At 43.7% G+C, this 17,300-nt stretch overlaps 2 protein-coding genes across 2 annotated transcripts in view; both read right to left on the minus strand.

The window, feature by feature from the left end:
• myo18ab (myosin XVIIIA b) overlaps positions 1-17,300 on the minus strand; it is a 125,578-nt gene that overhangs the window by 79,318 nt on the left and 28,960 nt on the right. The gene's annotated exons all lie outside the window — the stretch shown is intronic.
• LOC140565643 (uncharacterized) lies at positions 1,402-3,048 on the minus strand. The gene has a single exon (XM_072691681.1). It carries the CDS (start codon positions 2,902-2,904, stop codon positions 1,402-1,404), a length of 1,503 nt encoding a protein of 500 aa, XP_072547782.1. The 5' UTR covers positions 2,905-3,048.

Below are 17,300 nucleotides of genomic sequence, written 5' to 3' on the forward strand. Positions count from 1 at the left end.
GCGTCCTAATTTCTTCACATCACTGTATGAGCAGGGGAGTAGCAATGCAGCAATGCATCGGGATGAATCAATCTTGAAATACTGCAATCGATTATGGTTAAAAGTTCACACAGAAAACCATCAAGTAGCAGCTCATATGTAGAGGAGTAAGGGAAGAACAACTGGACAGGGCAGAAATCAGCAAAACATACAGAACAATGAAGAGGAGAGAAGAAAAGAGGGAGGGAAAAAAAAGGAGAATTACAGGTGCCCCGAAGATGCGCTCCAGTCGTCTCTGAGCTTCTTCGGTTGGACTCAACGTGGGGGTCTCCTACAAGTCAGACCACCAACAGGAGGTGAGTCTACAGCAGTCTGCAGACCAGCGTTAGGTACTGCTACAGTGTGCGATAGTACAGTTAGCGAATACTACTACTGCCAACCGGCAGACTGTTAGCTGTGCCTACTCAAATGCATTTCCTCCCTGCAGAGCACAGCCTGCACACACCGAAACTGCAGGGGGTAACCATGCACACACACACACACACACACACACACACACACACACACACACACACAAACCTTTTTGATTACAGGTGGACAGGGGGCTTTAGATATGCTCCTAGGAAGAGTCTTCCCAGTTGGGGTAGAGGACAGACGTGAGACTGCCTTCACCTTTATACAACAGGTGCATACACACACACACACCCACACCCACACCCAATACAAAAACACACCCCACCCAAAAAACAAAAAAACAAACAGAAGGTGCACAAAGTGAGTTTGTGGTGTTTGTTTACATTCATGCTCAATTAGGAAAACATTATAATGTGTGATCAAACCAGTGAACAAACAGCCATATACAAGTTATTCAGACATGCAGTGCACCAAACCAAACCGTTCTCATTAAGAGACGTCTGCCTGCACAGTATTCCTTTTAACAAGCTCCAAACGACAGCGAGAGAGAGGATCAGACAGAATGCAAAAAGAAAAAAGCTGCACACAGAATAAGTCCACCACAGGGTGGCTTTCCTCTCTCATCTTCAGATCACATAGGGGTCGTTAACTGGCCCGATGGATTCACACGCTCGCACATGCCAACCCTCTCTCATTATCATTCGCTCGGACAATAACTACCACTCGCACAACTATGCATAGTTAAGCCAGACTGCATAAATAGACGAACTGTGTGCTATGCACAGCCTTTACCCTGGGAGTTGGGTACCTCAGAGTCTAAGAGCATCCAAGGATGGATGCGATGTGCTGCGATAAGCTCTGTGAAACGCAGTGGCATTTTGTAAACCCCAGCATAAACTACAAGGGATTCTTATCCCTAAAGGAGATTGCACGACAGCTGCTACACAAAGACACTGTGAGGTAAGTTTTGTTAGAAACTGAAAGAACAAAAGCACACATTAGCAGAGATTAGCTAAACACTTTGCTCAAGTTCATGCTGGATCTGTCAGTTCCAATTCTCACACAGTCCCCATTAGGGTAAAGTGATCCATGCAGAAGATAAGCAACCAGTACCTCCTGGGTCTTTGCAGTCAGCTGTTTGGGGGTAGGTATGAACCCTGGAGGAGAGGCGAAGGGGTCAGGCCTGGTTGCAGAAACGGAAAGGGTGGTGGGTTTTGCCGGGGCAGCAGCAGGAGCAGGGGCAGTGGCAGGGGCTGAAGCTACTTTGGGTGCTACTGGTGTAGTTTTGGGTGTGGCTGATACAGATTTGGGTGTGGCTGATACAGATTTGGGGTCTGGAATGGGTTGAGAAGGAGGTACAGATGCCCTAGGAGATTTAAGGACTTCACCAGATTTGGGAATAAATCCAGCAGGAGGAGCCGCTGGGGAAGTCTTTGGCGCAGGTATGAAGCCTGGTGGAGGGGACAGTGCAGGTGGCTTTGGGGCAGGAACAAATCCAGCAGGTTTAGGGGGTGGGATGAACCCTAAAGGAGGTGCTGGAGCAGAAGGTTTGGATGGAGGCATGAATCCAGGAGGCTGTGTATGAGGGGTGTTCCTGGAAGCCGGGATGAAGCCTACTGGTGAGGAAACGGGAGACCCAATAGAAGAGGGGCCAGCAGAAGTGGGTGAAGTAGGCGATACAGTAGCCTTTTCTTCTGGTTTTGGAGCCACACTCTGGCTGGCTTCAGGTTTCTTCACGCTTGAGTTTTCTGTCTCTATAGGTTTCTCCTGCTTATCCTCTTGATTTTCTGTGGGATCCTCCTTGCGTGGACGAGGCCGTGGCTCTCTGGTCCTGCCTCTTGTCAACAGGCTTGCTAAACCTGCGGAGATGTCGTCCTTCTCCTCCTTCTTTATAGAGTCGTGTTTGAAAGAGAAGACTGGCATCTTCACAGCCTTGGGCACAGATGTTGGCGCGGGTTTGGGTGGCTCAGTAGGTTTTGGTGGCTGGCATGGAGCCGGGGGAACGGGTGCGGGTGTAACTGTGGTGGTGGTGGCATCCTCCTCTGTGGGGAGTACTCGCCTGACCACCCTCCGTACCACTTTCACCACTTTCTTGCGGGTTACACCCTGAGGATCCTCTGCCAGCTCTGGCTGACTAGAACTGACTACGGTTTTAATGTTGCTGTTTAAAGTTCCGTTGGTCTTGCTGTCGCCATTCATCACATGCTCTGCACTTTGGGAAGTCTTTAGAGGCTCAGGGCTTCTGAACCGCTCTGGCATCATGGGTGGATCTGGGCTCTTGACCATGGAAAACCTGTTCCTGTTGGGTGAGGGGCTCTTGAAGCGCTCTCTGAGCTGGGGCTGGGACTGCACATGGTCAGGAGAGTCTCGAACAGGTTGGGGGCTCTTAGTACGCAGCAGAGCTTTACCAGGCTCCAGACTGGGCACTGACTGTGAACGGCTGTTCAGACTGCCATCGCTGTCTGACTGCTTTGCCAAAAGGCATGGGGGGGAGCAGAAGATACATTGCATTGGTAAGTTCAATATAGAAGGCTTGCTTGTCAACAAAAGCTCATTACAGTTTTATATTAAAAAGTAAATGTTTTGACCCAAAAGAAGGCAAAGCTAGGACCAAAACCCAAAAGCAGCCAGAAATGGTACGAAAAGCTGACCAACTAAAACTGTGTTCCTGTTAATGCAAGCTGCACACATTACAGACATAGACACAGAGGCCTTTAACACAGGTTTCCTCTGTGTTGAAGACGCTGAGGATATTAACTAGCTTGTGATGGATACAGAATGTGTGATAAACCATGTCAGCCATGCAGCTGAGAAGGCAAAACATCACCTTTATGAACCATCTCTGGTTTTCGAACTTCATAGCAGTACAGAGTCATCTCAGTTAACTGATATTTCGGGATGTTTCCTTCTGCAGTGCTCGCACATTCCCTTACAGTCCTAATCCCAGCATGTCTCTGCACGCATCTTGCTATCTGCTGCTGAAGTCTAGAGCTCAGTGTACCTTACCCATTGCAGAGCTAAACAGCATGTTCAAATAAAGTTCAATATGCGACTGCAAGGTCAAGAAACTTGCTATGACTTGCAATTTGCAATTGACTTGCAGGCTACTGGTGCTCCTGCTTCAGTGATGGAAAGGCAAATGCTACAGAAAATGGGGATGGAATTTGTGTTTATAAAAACATGGCATTAGCTAGATATGAGAATACAGAGGACTGGACATCGGTAGTATCTTATGTCCCCCGTCTTCCACCATGTACCTTCAGGTAAAGATATCCAATATGTCAAAAACAACTGAGGGAAATCAGCAGCTTTGGTGTTTGCATGAGTAAAAGGAGCATCTTCCTCTTTACTTTAGCTAATACTACAGCTAAAAAAGTAAAGCAGTGGATGCTAATAAGCTATTCCAGACTTCTATAAAAGATATTTTCTCCTCAGTGAACAACGTGCCAACTTTGTCAAAGAAGTATGTTTTGAACTAAACTAAACAGTTCACTTTGCAAAAGAAATTTCCAAAGCCTCGGTTTACAGTGTAAATCATAAAAAAAAAAAAAATGGTCACTTCACTTGCTATCAGTGTTAGTCTGGGGATTTGTGTGCATACACCATGTTTATCTTAACAGTCCATTTCACAACACCTTGGAATGTCAACGGTCTCCAACAGCTGCCTGTTGACCAACAGAACTAAAAAGGACTACTTCAAAACACTACTCTTTACTGCCGCGATCCCTCATTATCCAGTTCCATATTGATAAAGCCTGTCCTGAACACAGGTAAAACACAACTCTCGGCGACACTGAGCCCAGTCCGAATGAGTAAAAGAGGCATGAATGACTTTTGAACCAAACAAGCACATTTCCCCTAGACCCTCTCCAACCAGTGAACTGGGCTTCCTGTGTTAGTAAAGTGTGCTGCTATTTCACACCATTTCTTAAAGCACTTACACTCTCTTTCGAACTCTTGGGGGCTGTCTTGGTCTCTTCTTTGACCTGAAGAGGTTTGTGGGAGAAATTTATTAGGGTGTGGGTTTGCAAAGCGTCCTGAAATGGACTGTGTATAATCGCAAAACACACCCTCATGCACACACACCACACCCTCATGCAAAAACTACTCACAGTTTCAACAGCTATAATTTTAACAAAACAGCGTCACTGCAAAATTCAAATAAAGCCTGTTGCTTTATACTGTAGTCCCAAATAGGCCCGGTTTTATTTTTATCATTTCTCATGCTGTATTTAAAGCGTCGGCATCAGTTTACTGCTGTGGTCGAGCAAGTGGAAGGATTTCAAAATGAAACCAAAAGAGCTCTGGAACTGTATTCCCTACAATATAGTCTGCCATGGTGTTAGAACCCACTGGACAGTTTCACACAGTGAATCATGTTTTCCATCTGCCCTGGAACACACATGCAGACCGGGCCATGCATTTAAATATACCCCACTGACATTTGTGTGCTTTTGTTTGTTGTTGTTTTTTTCCCCAGCCATAGGCCTTGGAATATAAGAACAGGAAAGTAGTGCATGCAGAAAACCTAAAGCTGGTGCCACACATGAATAAAGAATGAAGAATGGAACACCACTTTCCTTTTGCTCCCAGAAGGAAAAGCGTGATGAGAACGCCATGGCGGTGGCGCTGTGGTCATGGGCTGGGCTGGGTTGGGTTGGGTGGGGGAGTAAGGAGGAGGAGGAGGAGGAGGAGGAGGAGGTGAAGATGATAGGTGTAGAAGGGCAGGGTGAGCTGATGAGTGACAGTCGTTTGAGCCAAGAGATAAGAGGATGTCACGGTGGCTGCAGCTCTTGGAGACGTTAGCCCTGGACCAGAAGCTTCAGGCAAGAAAGGCTCTGGAGAAACGAAGAGATTCTGTGTCTGTGGGATAAAAAGTGAGGTTTATGGGGGGTCATGGGTGGCTAAAGGTACTTAGATGGGTTCGATATGGGTTCTTACTTTTGCACACAAAGTCGCATTAAAACATAGCGTACATAGCATATCGTCACTCACATGCAAACGCCTTGTATCTCCAACAGGTCAACTTTACAGGAGAAGGGGGGGGGGGCTTTAAATAGAAGTCAATTTTGGAGCATTTCTAATGGGTCATTCCGTTATTAAATTGACACAATATAAGAAACAACTTCCAGATTCAAACGATGTCAAAAAGTGGAGAACTGCAAAAATCGAGATACAAGGTTTTTGCATGACATCGACAATATGTAAGAATCTGAGAAAATGCCATACACCATCTGTATATATAGGGCCGTCACTATGGTTGTATTAGTGATCATATTAGTAAGAGAATAATCTATCCATAATTTGACCATAATTATATAGCCTAATAAAATGGGCTTAACAGATTTAGTAAAAACAATACTTAGCACACGTGCCCATTACACTCATACACACAAGCATCACACAAACTGCCATATATTCAAAAAAGGTAGGTGTGACCACCCTAAATGTGAGGCCGCACTTGGTGAGAGCTACAAGATCTGAGACTGTGGGGCAAGTGTGAGGCTACAGCAACTAATTAGGGTGGCTGATATAACAGGACCATTTTGCCACACAGCTGTGTCAATACTATAGATCCTTTAACCAAATATGTGCCGATTAAGAATGTAAAGCACACACCAAATCAAAATGCTAACAACTCTCAAAGTTCAAGTCTTTAAGTTTCATGTTGGACACCTACAAAGCTTCTTTTATGAACATGCACAGTCCTGCCACTGTATCGCTAACTCATTAATAATCATTACAACACAATACACAGAGACACACACGCTGCTCCAGAGGCTTGGCACAGATACATTGACCAGGAATCAAAGTGGCCTTCTCTAACCTCCACACACACAAAGTCATAATAGCAGTCCAACACCAACGGGGCATCTCCTTCTGGCTCAGCAGCTCAATCAAGCAACACACACGCATAAGCTAAATAAAGCGTCCATGGAGTGGAGTGCTTATCTGAGAACACTGAACAGGGATACTGAGAGCACAGTCTGCCACATTGGAACAGTGACCTGACTAGTGGATCTGTAGTACTGCGTCAAGATCTGGTAGAATACCATGTTAGGGATGAACCGATATGGGAATTGTGACTATATTGGATATTTTATTTTATGTATATATACACACACATTTACATACACATGCTAATGTTACATAAACATTTATAAAGTCTAGACAATGGGACTGCTGAGACGAGGGTTATCAGAGTGTATGATTTGATTAATACCGTACAGGTAACAAAAAAAAATGCAATTGAACAGAGAATCCCACCAATATTCCTTACTATTCTCAGAGTTTAAAAAACAAACTGTCAGTAATGGAGAAAATAATTCATCCATAATGAAAATAACCATTAGCTGGTAGTAAAATAGTTTTTAAAAGCATATTTTTAAATTAACTAAATATATGCTTTTGATCAACCAAATAGATTCCTTGCTTTCCTTTAAGAGTTTATGTATACTACTAGTACTACTACGGCGATGAAGACGACGAAGACAACGATGACAATGAAGAAGATAAACAACAACAACAGGAGGAAGAACTGTGCAATATCCTGTACTGTGTTTTGTAAAACCGTGACATTTACTGAGACGGTTCTCATACCATGAAAATCACATCGTTGCATCCCTGGCTAAGGCTAAACCCTCTTAGTTAGCGCTGTGCTCTGAAACACATCATCAAATGTTGGTCCATCACCAATCACCTCTTTGTGAAGGCAAGAAAATAAACTGAACATTGATGATGAAAAAATGTACTGAACAACAACTTCTACAATAATAACCAACAACAATTCTCCAAGCTGAGTCACCTACTAGAACTGCCTACAAACTCTCAGCCACGAAACACAGGGATCTAACTAAATGACAGATTAGTCTTCCTATCACCAGAAACAATAAGTTCAGGAAGCAGCATTCAGGAAAGAACAGCAACACCTTCCAACTGGAAAGCTCCGGAAAGCTTCTCTGGAAATTTCTGAGTGTAATTTGGAACGAAACACCAATGAGTACCTACTTCTACCATCAAATTACACAACGTTCCTCAAAACAAAGCAGAAACTGAAACCTGTCTTCAGTGCAGTGTTGCAGTACAACACCAGTTAAGGCATCTAATGGACAATTAAACTACACAGACCTGCTACTGACTTCATCAGAGGACCCAAAAAAAAAAAAAACTTGGACAAAGGTATCTATTCAGACTCCTCTCACAAAGCATTAAGCCACAGAGCTCCAACAGATGTCCACTACCAGTTCACACTAAACACACTAAAGCTCCAAACTGGCTGAGAGTGGCAGCACTAGCTGGCCTGGTCTCTTCAAGCAGTAGCCCATCTCTCTCAGCCCTAAAAATAGTGCAGCTAAGCAGGGCAGGCCCTAGCCTGAGCCAGCACACTGAACCCACAGTCTCTCCCAGCAGCTCTGTCTGTGTCTGGACCTCCTAATACCCAAATGCCAGCCAAGGCTATCTTACCTCAGACGTTCTGTGCTGGCTCCTCAATGCTAGTGTGGCTTCGTTAGCCAGCAAAGGTCAGGACGGAGTGGAGCATGGGCCCAAACTGGGCACGGAGAGTGTGCAAGTGACCGAAAGAGGGAGAGAGAGAGAGAGAGAGAGAGAGAGAGAGAGAGAGAGAGAGAGAGAGCAGACCGCCAGCGAGCACACGTCAATCACCCACACAGCCCATAGGCCGGCCAGCCTCCACTATTGCTGACGAAGGTGGGACAGCTGTCGTGGGACAAGGCGGGGGTTCACGCCAGGCTAAATTTAGGCCCTGACTAGCACCACTGCTCCAAATGACCTCTCCTACTCCCCACCTCCAAGAATGCAGAATGGCAGGTTGGCCAGTGATAACGTTCTTCTCCTCTCCTCTCCTCTCCTCTCAGCAACAGCTGCTCCCTCTTCTCAGCTGCTCCACAGAAGACGGAGGCCTGCCTCACTGTGCCACTCCTACTGTGTAAAGCCAAAAAGGGGCAGTTTGTGTGGTGAAGGAAGTCTGCGGGTTTCGTGGTGTTGATGCATGCAGGATCGCCAGGGTAGTCGTTTGTCAGAAAGATGAAGGGAGGAAAACAGGCGGAGGAGAAAAGCAGAAATCGCTGAAGCTCTGCGAGACGGAGGCAGAGGAAATGATGCAAGGGCTTGGCACTTCCTACAAGCCGTTTTCAGAACTGCAGAGCGCACAGGAAAATATGCTGGGGCTCACCTCGCATCCATCTCTCTTGCTGCTATTAATGCAAGTCAAAACCAGACCATTCGCTAGAACTTCTGCTATCTGAGAACAGCTTAATGACCAGGTTCCAGGTTAAATTCATCATCTTTATATGCACTTAGCATTTTAACACTTTTACTAACACTGCCCAACTGTAAATAACCTTTAAAGGAACAGAGATGTACAATAAAAAAGCCAAGCTTAGACCTTGGAATACAATGACAAAGATGGGCAATTAGTCTAGACAGAACTCGGCTTGTCCAAGTGCAATGCACCAAAGTGCCACCGGGTGGCATCACTTCCGGTTCCTCATTGCCCAGATACTGCACCAGTTTGGTGATGCAGTCACAAGAGGGCAGTGTAAGCCTTCTTAAAACTAACCATGAGCTGCACTGCCCACCTGGCTCTGACTGACAAGGGATCAGTTTCTGAAAAGAGCTGTTTTGTTTGCTTTCAGCTCCTCTTTCAATCTGCTGCTCAAACACACTTAATCAGTGTGACTGTGTGTGTGTGTGTGTGTGTGTGTGTATGTGTAAGTGACTGACTAAAGTGTATGGATAGTAAGGGTAGGGATGAGCGTGTGTAATGGGGCGTTTGATTCTTGGTACCTAACAAGCAGAGATCTATAAGGTATACCTAAAAAAGGGTTCTGGTATAGTAAGGGTATACTAAAAAAGAACTGGTCTTTGACCTTTAACCTGGTTCCTTGGTGCTACATTCACACACAACCATTCTATATAGAACCATCTACCATCTAAAAGGTTTTACACTTATGTGAACCAGGTAAAAAATAAAAATAAAAAATCTTGAAGATCAGTAATATAAATAACAAATGCCTTTACTAAGGAACCCTTGAAGTCACAAAACTGCAGTGCAACATCAAGGTACAGCCACCATCCATCAGAAAGTTACATTTGCTAGGCTCTACTGTTCTGTTTTTGAGAAACTCCCCTTCTAAAAGGTGTGAGAAATCACAAGTGTTGACTTAGTAAAAAAAAAATTCAAAAGAGAAAAAAAATTATGTTCAGCCAAAACATGAGACGTGTCGAACCATCAAATTATATCTAAATATAAATCCTGGCCCAGCAGCAAACCTGCATCCCATGTACTGTGCTTGTATACAGCATAGACATGTGTATCTTTAAAACAGGAGGACCAGGGGAGCCGCAGTGAGGCTGAGGTTCCTCTGCAGGCCAGCCAGCCAGCTGAGAGAGAGTGAGAGTGAGTTTGGATTGGGGAGGTATGCGAGCTATGAGCCAGTCAGGCAGGGATAATGAGAAGAGTATGCAGCCCAGAGCAGCCAGAAACAACCCGAAACCCTCTCACCCGTCCCCATCCCTTCATCCCTCACCTCACCACTGCCTAGAGCACCAACCACACACTCACCCAGCAGCCCTTGCCACTCACTGCCAGCATTTTAACACTTAAATGACAGACCAAAGCTCCGCCCAGGCCTCAAGGACTCAAACCACATTAGAGACTGATCAGTAACCCTTAGAAGCCACAGGGAAAGAAGGTGGCAACAAAAGAGGGTGTAATTGGATAGGATTGGATGAGTTCAGATTCTGAACTCTTGCCTCATTTGTGTTTAAAAGCAGATCATCAGGATCATCTTTCCAATTACAGAAGATACTTTCTGTTTGCGGAGCAGGGTCACAATGTACCGAACGTTCAGCATATAGGATTAGGTACTGCAATGCAGTAAAGGATTCCATATGTTCAACATTTTATCTGATCCTTATTTAGAAGATTTGTGACTTTGTTTGGGCCACAAAAATGCCCAAATATGGTTTTCCACACCCACTTACAACCCTGTTATTTTTGAGGTTCACTTCCACATTTGCTGTAGTATCAAGCACTGCAATATAATATAATATAAAGGCTTGGTGTTAGTGGCAACCAAAATAAAGACTTGATTCTGCCAATAAAGAATACAGTGTTATCAATTATATTAAGGGGCCCTTTATTTTTGTGGTGTATTAGCACATTACCATGTATGGATTTTACATTTTATGTATTAATAAACTCCTAATATTGAGTAACATGTGTCTTTTTGATCAGGTTAAAGCAACACTATGAAAAATTGGTATTTTGTGCTCCTGGGTTCCCCCTACAGTAGGAAAGTGAAATTCATTCATTCATTCGCTTTGAGCCACCACAAAAGCTATGTTCAGACTGCAGGCAAATCATTGGATTTTGAAGTGGTTATTTTGAGGCAAAAATGTTACATAGCGCTGCTTTGATCTAATGATCCAGATTTGATATATTAAAAGTCCTCTAGCATTTATAGTGCCAACAAACAAACAAAAAAACAATGAGTGTGGGTCCTATACATACATAAGGCCACTTGCCCACATTAAGAGCAGTTTCCACGAAAGATGATACGAGAGACCCTCTAAATACACTGTGTGATTACTCATTTAATTACATATTAAATAATTGCCAATCATTTCAATAGTACAGCAAAAAAAAATAAATAATAATCTTTCTTCTAAGGATTGACCAACTGTACAGCATGTAAAACGTACAGGAAAGGCATTCTTACAGTGCTTGGCTAGCAGACGAGCAGTGAGTAACTTGGACATGTCGCTTGCAGAACCGATTATATGCTGAAGAAAAAGTCAACAGTATAATTAGAGGCACGGCTTTCCTCGAAGGCAGTAGTCAAACAGCTCTGTTGATTCTAGCAGTGTGGTGTTAAATGGCACGCCAGCCTCTCAGTGCAAACCCCATATTAACACTGGGCGCGTCACTCACAGCCAAATTCACCTGAGGCCCACAGACTTGCTCGCTCACTCGATCAAGTTACATAAGACTATAAAGCACTTCACAATGGCAAAACTGTACAGCATGTACACTGGCTGTATACATACAGGGGGAGTCAAAACGGGCCGTCCAGCGCCACAAACCACGCTAACAAAGCATGCTATTCATGAACACATCCTTACAGACATGAGTAATAACAAGCCTAAAGCAAGTACCCCCTATTAGCTACTACACGCTACCATCTAGTGTTTAACCATACGTCTGCTGCACAGATTCTAAAAGGCCACGCACAACTCATGCCCAGGGTTTGCCCAAACCTTTCGGTGTTTGATGATGGCCAACACCTCTTCCGCCTCTTGCTGGCAGAAAGGCAACGTATGCCATCCCTACAAATCTGTTTAAAAAGGCAATTTCATTAAATCATCACTAAACGGATTTAACAGTCATGCGAAAGCCATATGGCGCATAAATACACCATCAGATAATTCATGAAAATCTGACCATCTGTAAATCTATTTCAAATGCTAATCTGCTGGGCTGCCATTGAGGCTAGCACAGCACTGCCACAAGACCAGTGTCCACTTTACACTCACACTAGCTGGCAAATTCAAATCCCTTCGAGCACAGCTTCTGCATTTTTAACAACATATTCATTATTAATGTAGCTGGCACGCATTTGTTCATCCCGTGGTTTGGCTATTAGAGCTGTATTTATTCATTCATCTCCAAGACTCCCGGCCTTTTCTAGGCAACAACGGGAACGAACGCGCCAATAAAGCAAAAGTTCCCAACTTAACCACCATCTAATAATGCCTGTACTGCAGCTAAAGTACAAACGCTCATGTTGTAATGTACTGCAGAATATTGAGATATTGAGGACCTAAAGCAGATAGATGTTGTCCTATGTGTGTGTGTGTGTTGTTCTCTACATACATCTAAAATGTATGTATTTGTCTGCGTGTGTGTGTGTGTGTGTGTGTGTGTGTATATGTGTGTATATATATATATACACACACACACACACACACACACACACACACACACACACACACACACACATACATTTTAGATGTATGTATAGAACAATTGATTTACTTGAAAATGTTTTAATTATTCAGGTAATGGATATTTTAAATACACTATAAAACAACCGTTTGTTCTTTAAAATGCAAATAAACCGGACTGGGACATCGGGACCCTTCTTCTCAAATATCAGGTACTAACTTAATTGTTCAAATGAATGTCTGGATTTACCAACAGCAACAGTAAAGAAATGTGTTTACTGGCTTTTTTAAAATCCACTTTTGTCTATTATCCATATCAGAAAACACAAACACACACATACGACAGAGCGCAGTCCAAGGCTACAAGCTTGCAATCCTTGATTACTAAGAGGACCTAAAGAGTCGTGGGAACAAAATCCAATGAGCTGCGGTTTAGCCCACAGTAACCACAATGCTACTGGTCAGAACTGCAGCCAAAGTAGCCAGTGTGCTCTCTCTGTCTTTCTCGGTGTCTCTCTCTCTCTCTCTCTCTCTCTCTGTCACTCCACACACACACACACACACACACACACACACACACACACACACACAGTTGCACGATCCATCCACCACACCCAGACAAAACCTCTGCATTGTGGAGGCAAACAGACCAACAGCCCCTCGAAATAGAGATAGAGCCCACAGATAAACACCCCCCACCCAGACACAATCCCTGAAGAGGACCTAAACATCCTCTCACACAGACACACGCAGACACCAACCCCTTTGAAACAAAGATCTCAGGCTGGTCAAAAAAAACAACTGAGTAAATCACAGGGCTGGTGTGTTTGGAGGGGGGTAGGGGGAGGTCTGGGAGTGGCGATGCAAAGCTCAGTGGAGTGTGTCGGGACAGTGACATCAACATGAGTCACAACACAGCAGCCCATGTATCAAGCCAAGATCCAGCAAACAATCCTCAGAGTAGCAAAATGCCATCTGACCACAGCTTAGGCAGACCACATGCAGACAGAATGGGTCAGCAACACCCAGTAAACACACCAGCTTTTATTGTAATTTTCTGTAAACCTGGCTCAGAATTCAGCCGAACTAGATTGAATTGAGCTCAGTAACAGAATTCAAACCAGTGTAGCCAGGTTAGGTGTGTTCTATTTCTCAGCATTTTAGTGGGTGTGTTGATTTCTGGTGATTATATGCTGATATTTTTGTGGTTTAACCGGACATTTATGAACTAAGTGTGAGGTCTTATGGCGTGTTGCATGTTTTTGTTGTTGTAACCATGAAGGTGTTCTGTGTTTTGTGTTCAGGTTGTATTGAAAATGGTTGCAAATGAATAAAATGTGTTAGAGCAACTCAACTGTTTTCTTTAGGTTCACTAGTGTGTGTTTATTTAACTGTGAAACATTTGAACCCTTTGCCACCCCTTAAGCATGTAAATTCAAAGTGTGAATTCAACATACATCAATCAAACAATCAAACATTTATCACATGGGCCTTAAAATCTTGAATAGAGTTACTTTAATTGAAAGAAAATGCTGGAATAGTAGCTTTATAGATAAAGCCTCCTAAGTCCAAGCCTCTTTTAAACCAGCCAAGGGCGACAGTGGCGAGAAAAATCTGCCTCAGATCAAGAGGAAGAAACCTTGAGAGGAACCAATTGGTCTCGGTTTCTGACCAAAACAAGCAAATACACAGCTTACTTTTCATCATTATTCTCTTTAATATCATTAGAGATTCGCTGGTGTGTTTTAATATACTGCATACACACAATGTCATATTTACCTATATATCATAATCCGGTATTTTACACAAACACTATGTCCAAATGTTTGTGGACACCCCCTCTAATAGATCCTTTCGGCTTCTTTAGGCTGCACCAAACACACAAACACACACAGAGCTTGCTTAGTCCCTGTAGAGAAGTACTGCCAATATAATAGGACTATCTGGAGCAGATAAACATGAACCTACTGGTAACATGCCTACTGCCAGGCGTGGGCAAGAGGGGTATGCAGACCCCTGACATGGAGCTGTGGAGCAGTGAACTGTGTTTTCTGGAATGATGGTGCTCCATTTTTTGGGGATGAATGGGGGAGTTGGGATAAGGTGGGGCGGTGATCATCCAACATCCTGACCACCATAATGTTGCTGTCGCTGAATGCAATCAAATCCTCACAGCAATGCTTCAAAATGCAAGAGAAAGCCTTCCATGAACAGTAGTGACAGTTACTCCAACAAAAGCTAAATAAACATTTCTTTTTTTTAATATCTAGGATTTTGGAAGAAGCAATGAACAAGCAGGCGTCCCAATACTTTTGTCCATATAGCGTTCATTCAGTCACCCCTAATTCAGAACATCAGTCTTTGCCATCAACTGATACACAGCAGGGACAAGCAGAGAAGACAAAAGGAAAACGCACAGAGGGGTCCGATACTGAGGTTTTAATGCTTTAGTAGATGCTGTGGATGAAGAGGGAGCTTAAGGGTTCAGACAGAGACACCATACCTCACGTAGCATCACTCCATGATGATGTGCGCGGGGACGCTGAATATGCGTGTGCTGGGGCTCCTTGCAGTGAAAGATCTTGCACAGACAATAGCGTGCAAGGACGTTCAACTACGTTCAAGCTCACACACAGGGGAGGGCAAAATATCCTCATATTCAACACTGATAGGCCATAGCGGCAGTGGGCAGCTCAGCTCTCTGACACAGCATTGGCTCTGCAGTCTTCGCCATGCAGGCTGACCTATCGCCAAGTTCAGCTTCATTCAACCTAGCCATCCATTACACACACCAATTACTGCCGGACAGGCTCGTTTCAGGCAGACTCCTGGAGGAGGCCTCCTCGCGAGCAAGCAGCAGAGGAAAAGAGCATACACACACACACACACACACACACACACACACACACACACACACACACACACACACACACACACACACACACACACACACACACACCCCTCATTCTGGGCTCTCTACTCTTAACTGAGGGCCCTCGCCTCAGGGGGTTTCTATTCTTAGTGCTGAAAGGATTTGCTGTGAGTGTAGAGCCCTCACTTTGCAGGAGCTATGTGATAGCATCTCTGCTCAGGGAGGGAACAGCGCTACAGATTATGTCCACTTAACTGTACATGATCATACACCAGGTAGGCACGATGGAGGAAATATAACATTGCAATACTTGAAGCCATGTTTAAGACACAACGGCTTTGGAAAGCTACGGATACAATAAACTATTTAAGAAGGAGCAATCAAATAATTGGTAAAGATTAGGGATGTATATTCAGACTCTGAAATTCAAATATCTAGAATAGTAACCATTAGTAAATGGGTAATGTAATTGTGGTCACAAAGAGGTGCACATGAGCAGCATTTTTTATTAAAAAGGCTGTGGCATCCAAACACAGATTAATTAGTGTTAACAGGCTCAAATTGTGATAAAAACAATAATTCCCCACACTATTACACCACCCCCAAAAGCCTGGACCCATTGACAATGCTGATTGGGGCCATGAATTTATGCTGTCGTCACAAATTCTGGTCCTACTAGGTCTGCATGACATTAGAAACAAAAAATCTTTCTTCTGAAAGATTCTGAAATGAGTATTTGTATTGTGACATTAATTAATACAGGAATTCTTACCAGATTTCACCTAAAGTCATTGATCCAATGTGTCACGATAACATATAATAGAAAACTAAACAATATTGTGAAGATAAAATCTTCCTGGTAGATCTGTTATGGAAGATTAGAAGTGTGTGCTTCCTTTTAATAATGTGTACATTTAATAAGACATTGCACAGATACCACGCAGCCCTAGATTCTATCATCTGTGTGCCTCAGCAGAAATCGAGATCCATCAAACAAGGTTGTTTTGTTCCCTCATCAACGACGAATCACTGCAGCCACAGCTTTCTGTTCTTGGCCGACAGAAAGGAAACCCGACATGACCAGTGTTCTGCTGTAGTAGCTCATCGCCTCAAGATTAGACATTCTGTGCATTCTGAGATGCTTTTCATGTTCAGTACAATTACACAGAGTGGGCATCTGAGTTACTGCAGCATTTCTGACATGTCAGACCAAAGAGGTCATTCTCCAGTGAAACTTCTCGTCAACAAGGACTTTCCGAAGCCTTTTGATCAAACAGTGATTTCAGTATTCCAATACTGGCAACTTGAACAGTTAACAGATACTCGAGTCTCATTAAAACTCTTAATAAAAGTCTAAAATACTACATAATGGAGTGACATCCAATCAGCACCTTGTTACTATGCAGTTCACAAAGCTGGGAAAAGCTGCTGCTTGTTGTGTACAGACTCCATTAAACGTTCTTATACATATATTTATTTATTTATTTCTTTTTAAACAATACACACAGTTGGTCCGTGGTCCAGGTGTACCGATTATGCCCACATACAACCACATATCCTCAAGAATAGTGAGTCTGTGTGTGATTAACACTTGCATATCACCTGCACACCTGTCAACCTAGATCACACATAGCTGACATCAAGAAGGTTCAAAGAATTGTGAGAAAGATGCATCCTCATTCATCCCCTCCCCACTTTCCAGACGTCTGAATGGGGTTAGACACCTGCTGCTATTTCAAACTTCTCCAGAAACCTACGACACAAGACATATCCAAATATCATGCTGAATTGTCACTTGTTTTTTCTCGCTCTCTGAAAACTTTTAATGTGCTTTGCAGAGCACAAATAGTGCCATTTAAAAGGCAGTGACACCAAGGCTGCCACTGAGTGAGACTAAAACCACCAGCCTGACATCCCTTGGGAAAACTACTGTGGAACCACTAAACCAGCGGCAGCTCTTGATGGAAGAAACATACAGGCTTAATGCTACATTAACATTACAGCACTGTAAAGACCTGTGGCAAGGCAATTAGTGCTTTTGTCAACTACTGAGCTGCGCGAAGGCTAG

The sequence above is a fragment of the Salminus brasiliensis genome, chromosome 11, assembly GCF_030463535.1.
Source record: "Salminus brasiliensis chromosome 11, fSalBra1.hap2, whole genome shotgun sequence".
NCBI lineage: Eukaryota > Metazoa > Chordata > Actinopteri > Characiformes > Bryconidae > Salminus > Salminus brasiliensis.

Coding starts and splice junctions, on each gene's coding strand:
- LOC140565643 (XM_072691681.1), bottom strand. CDS start 2,904: ATGCAATGTATCTTCTGCTCCCCCCCATGCCTTTTGGCAAAGCAGTCA.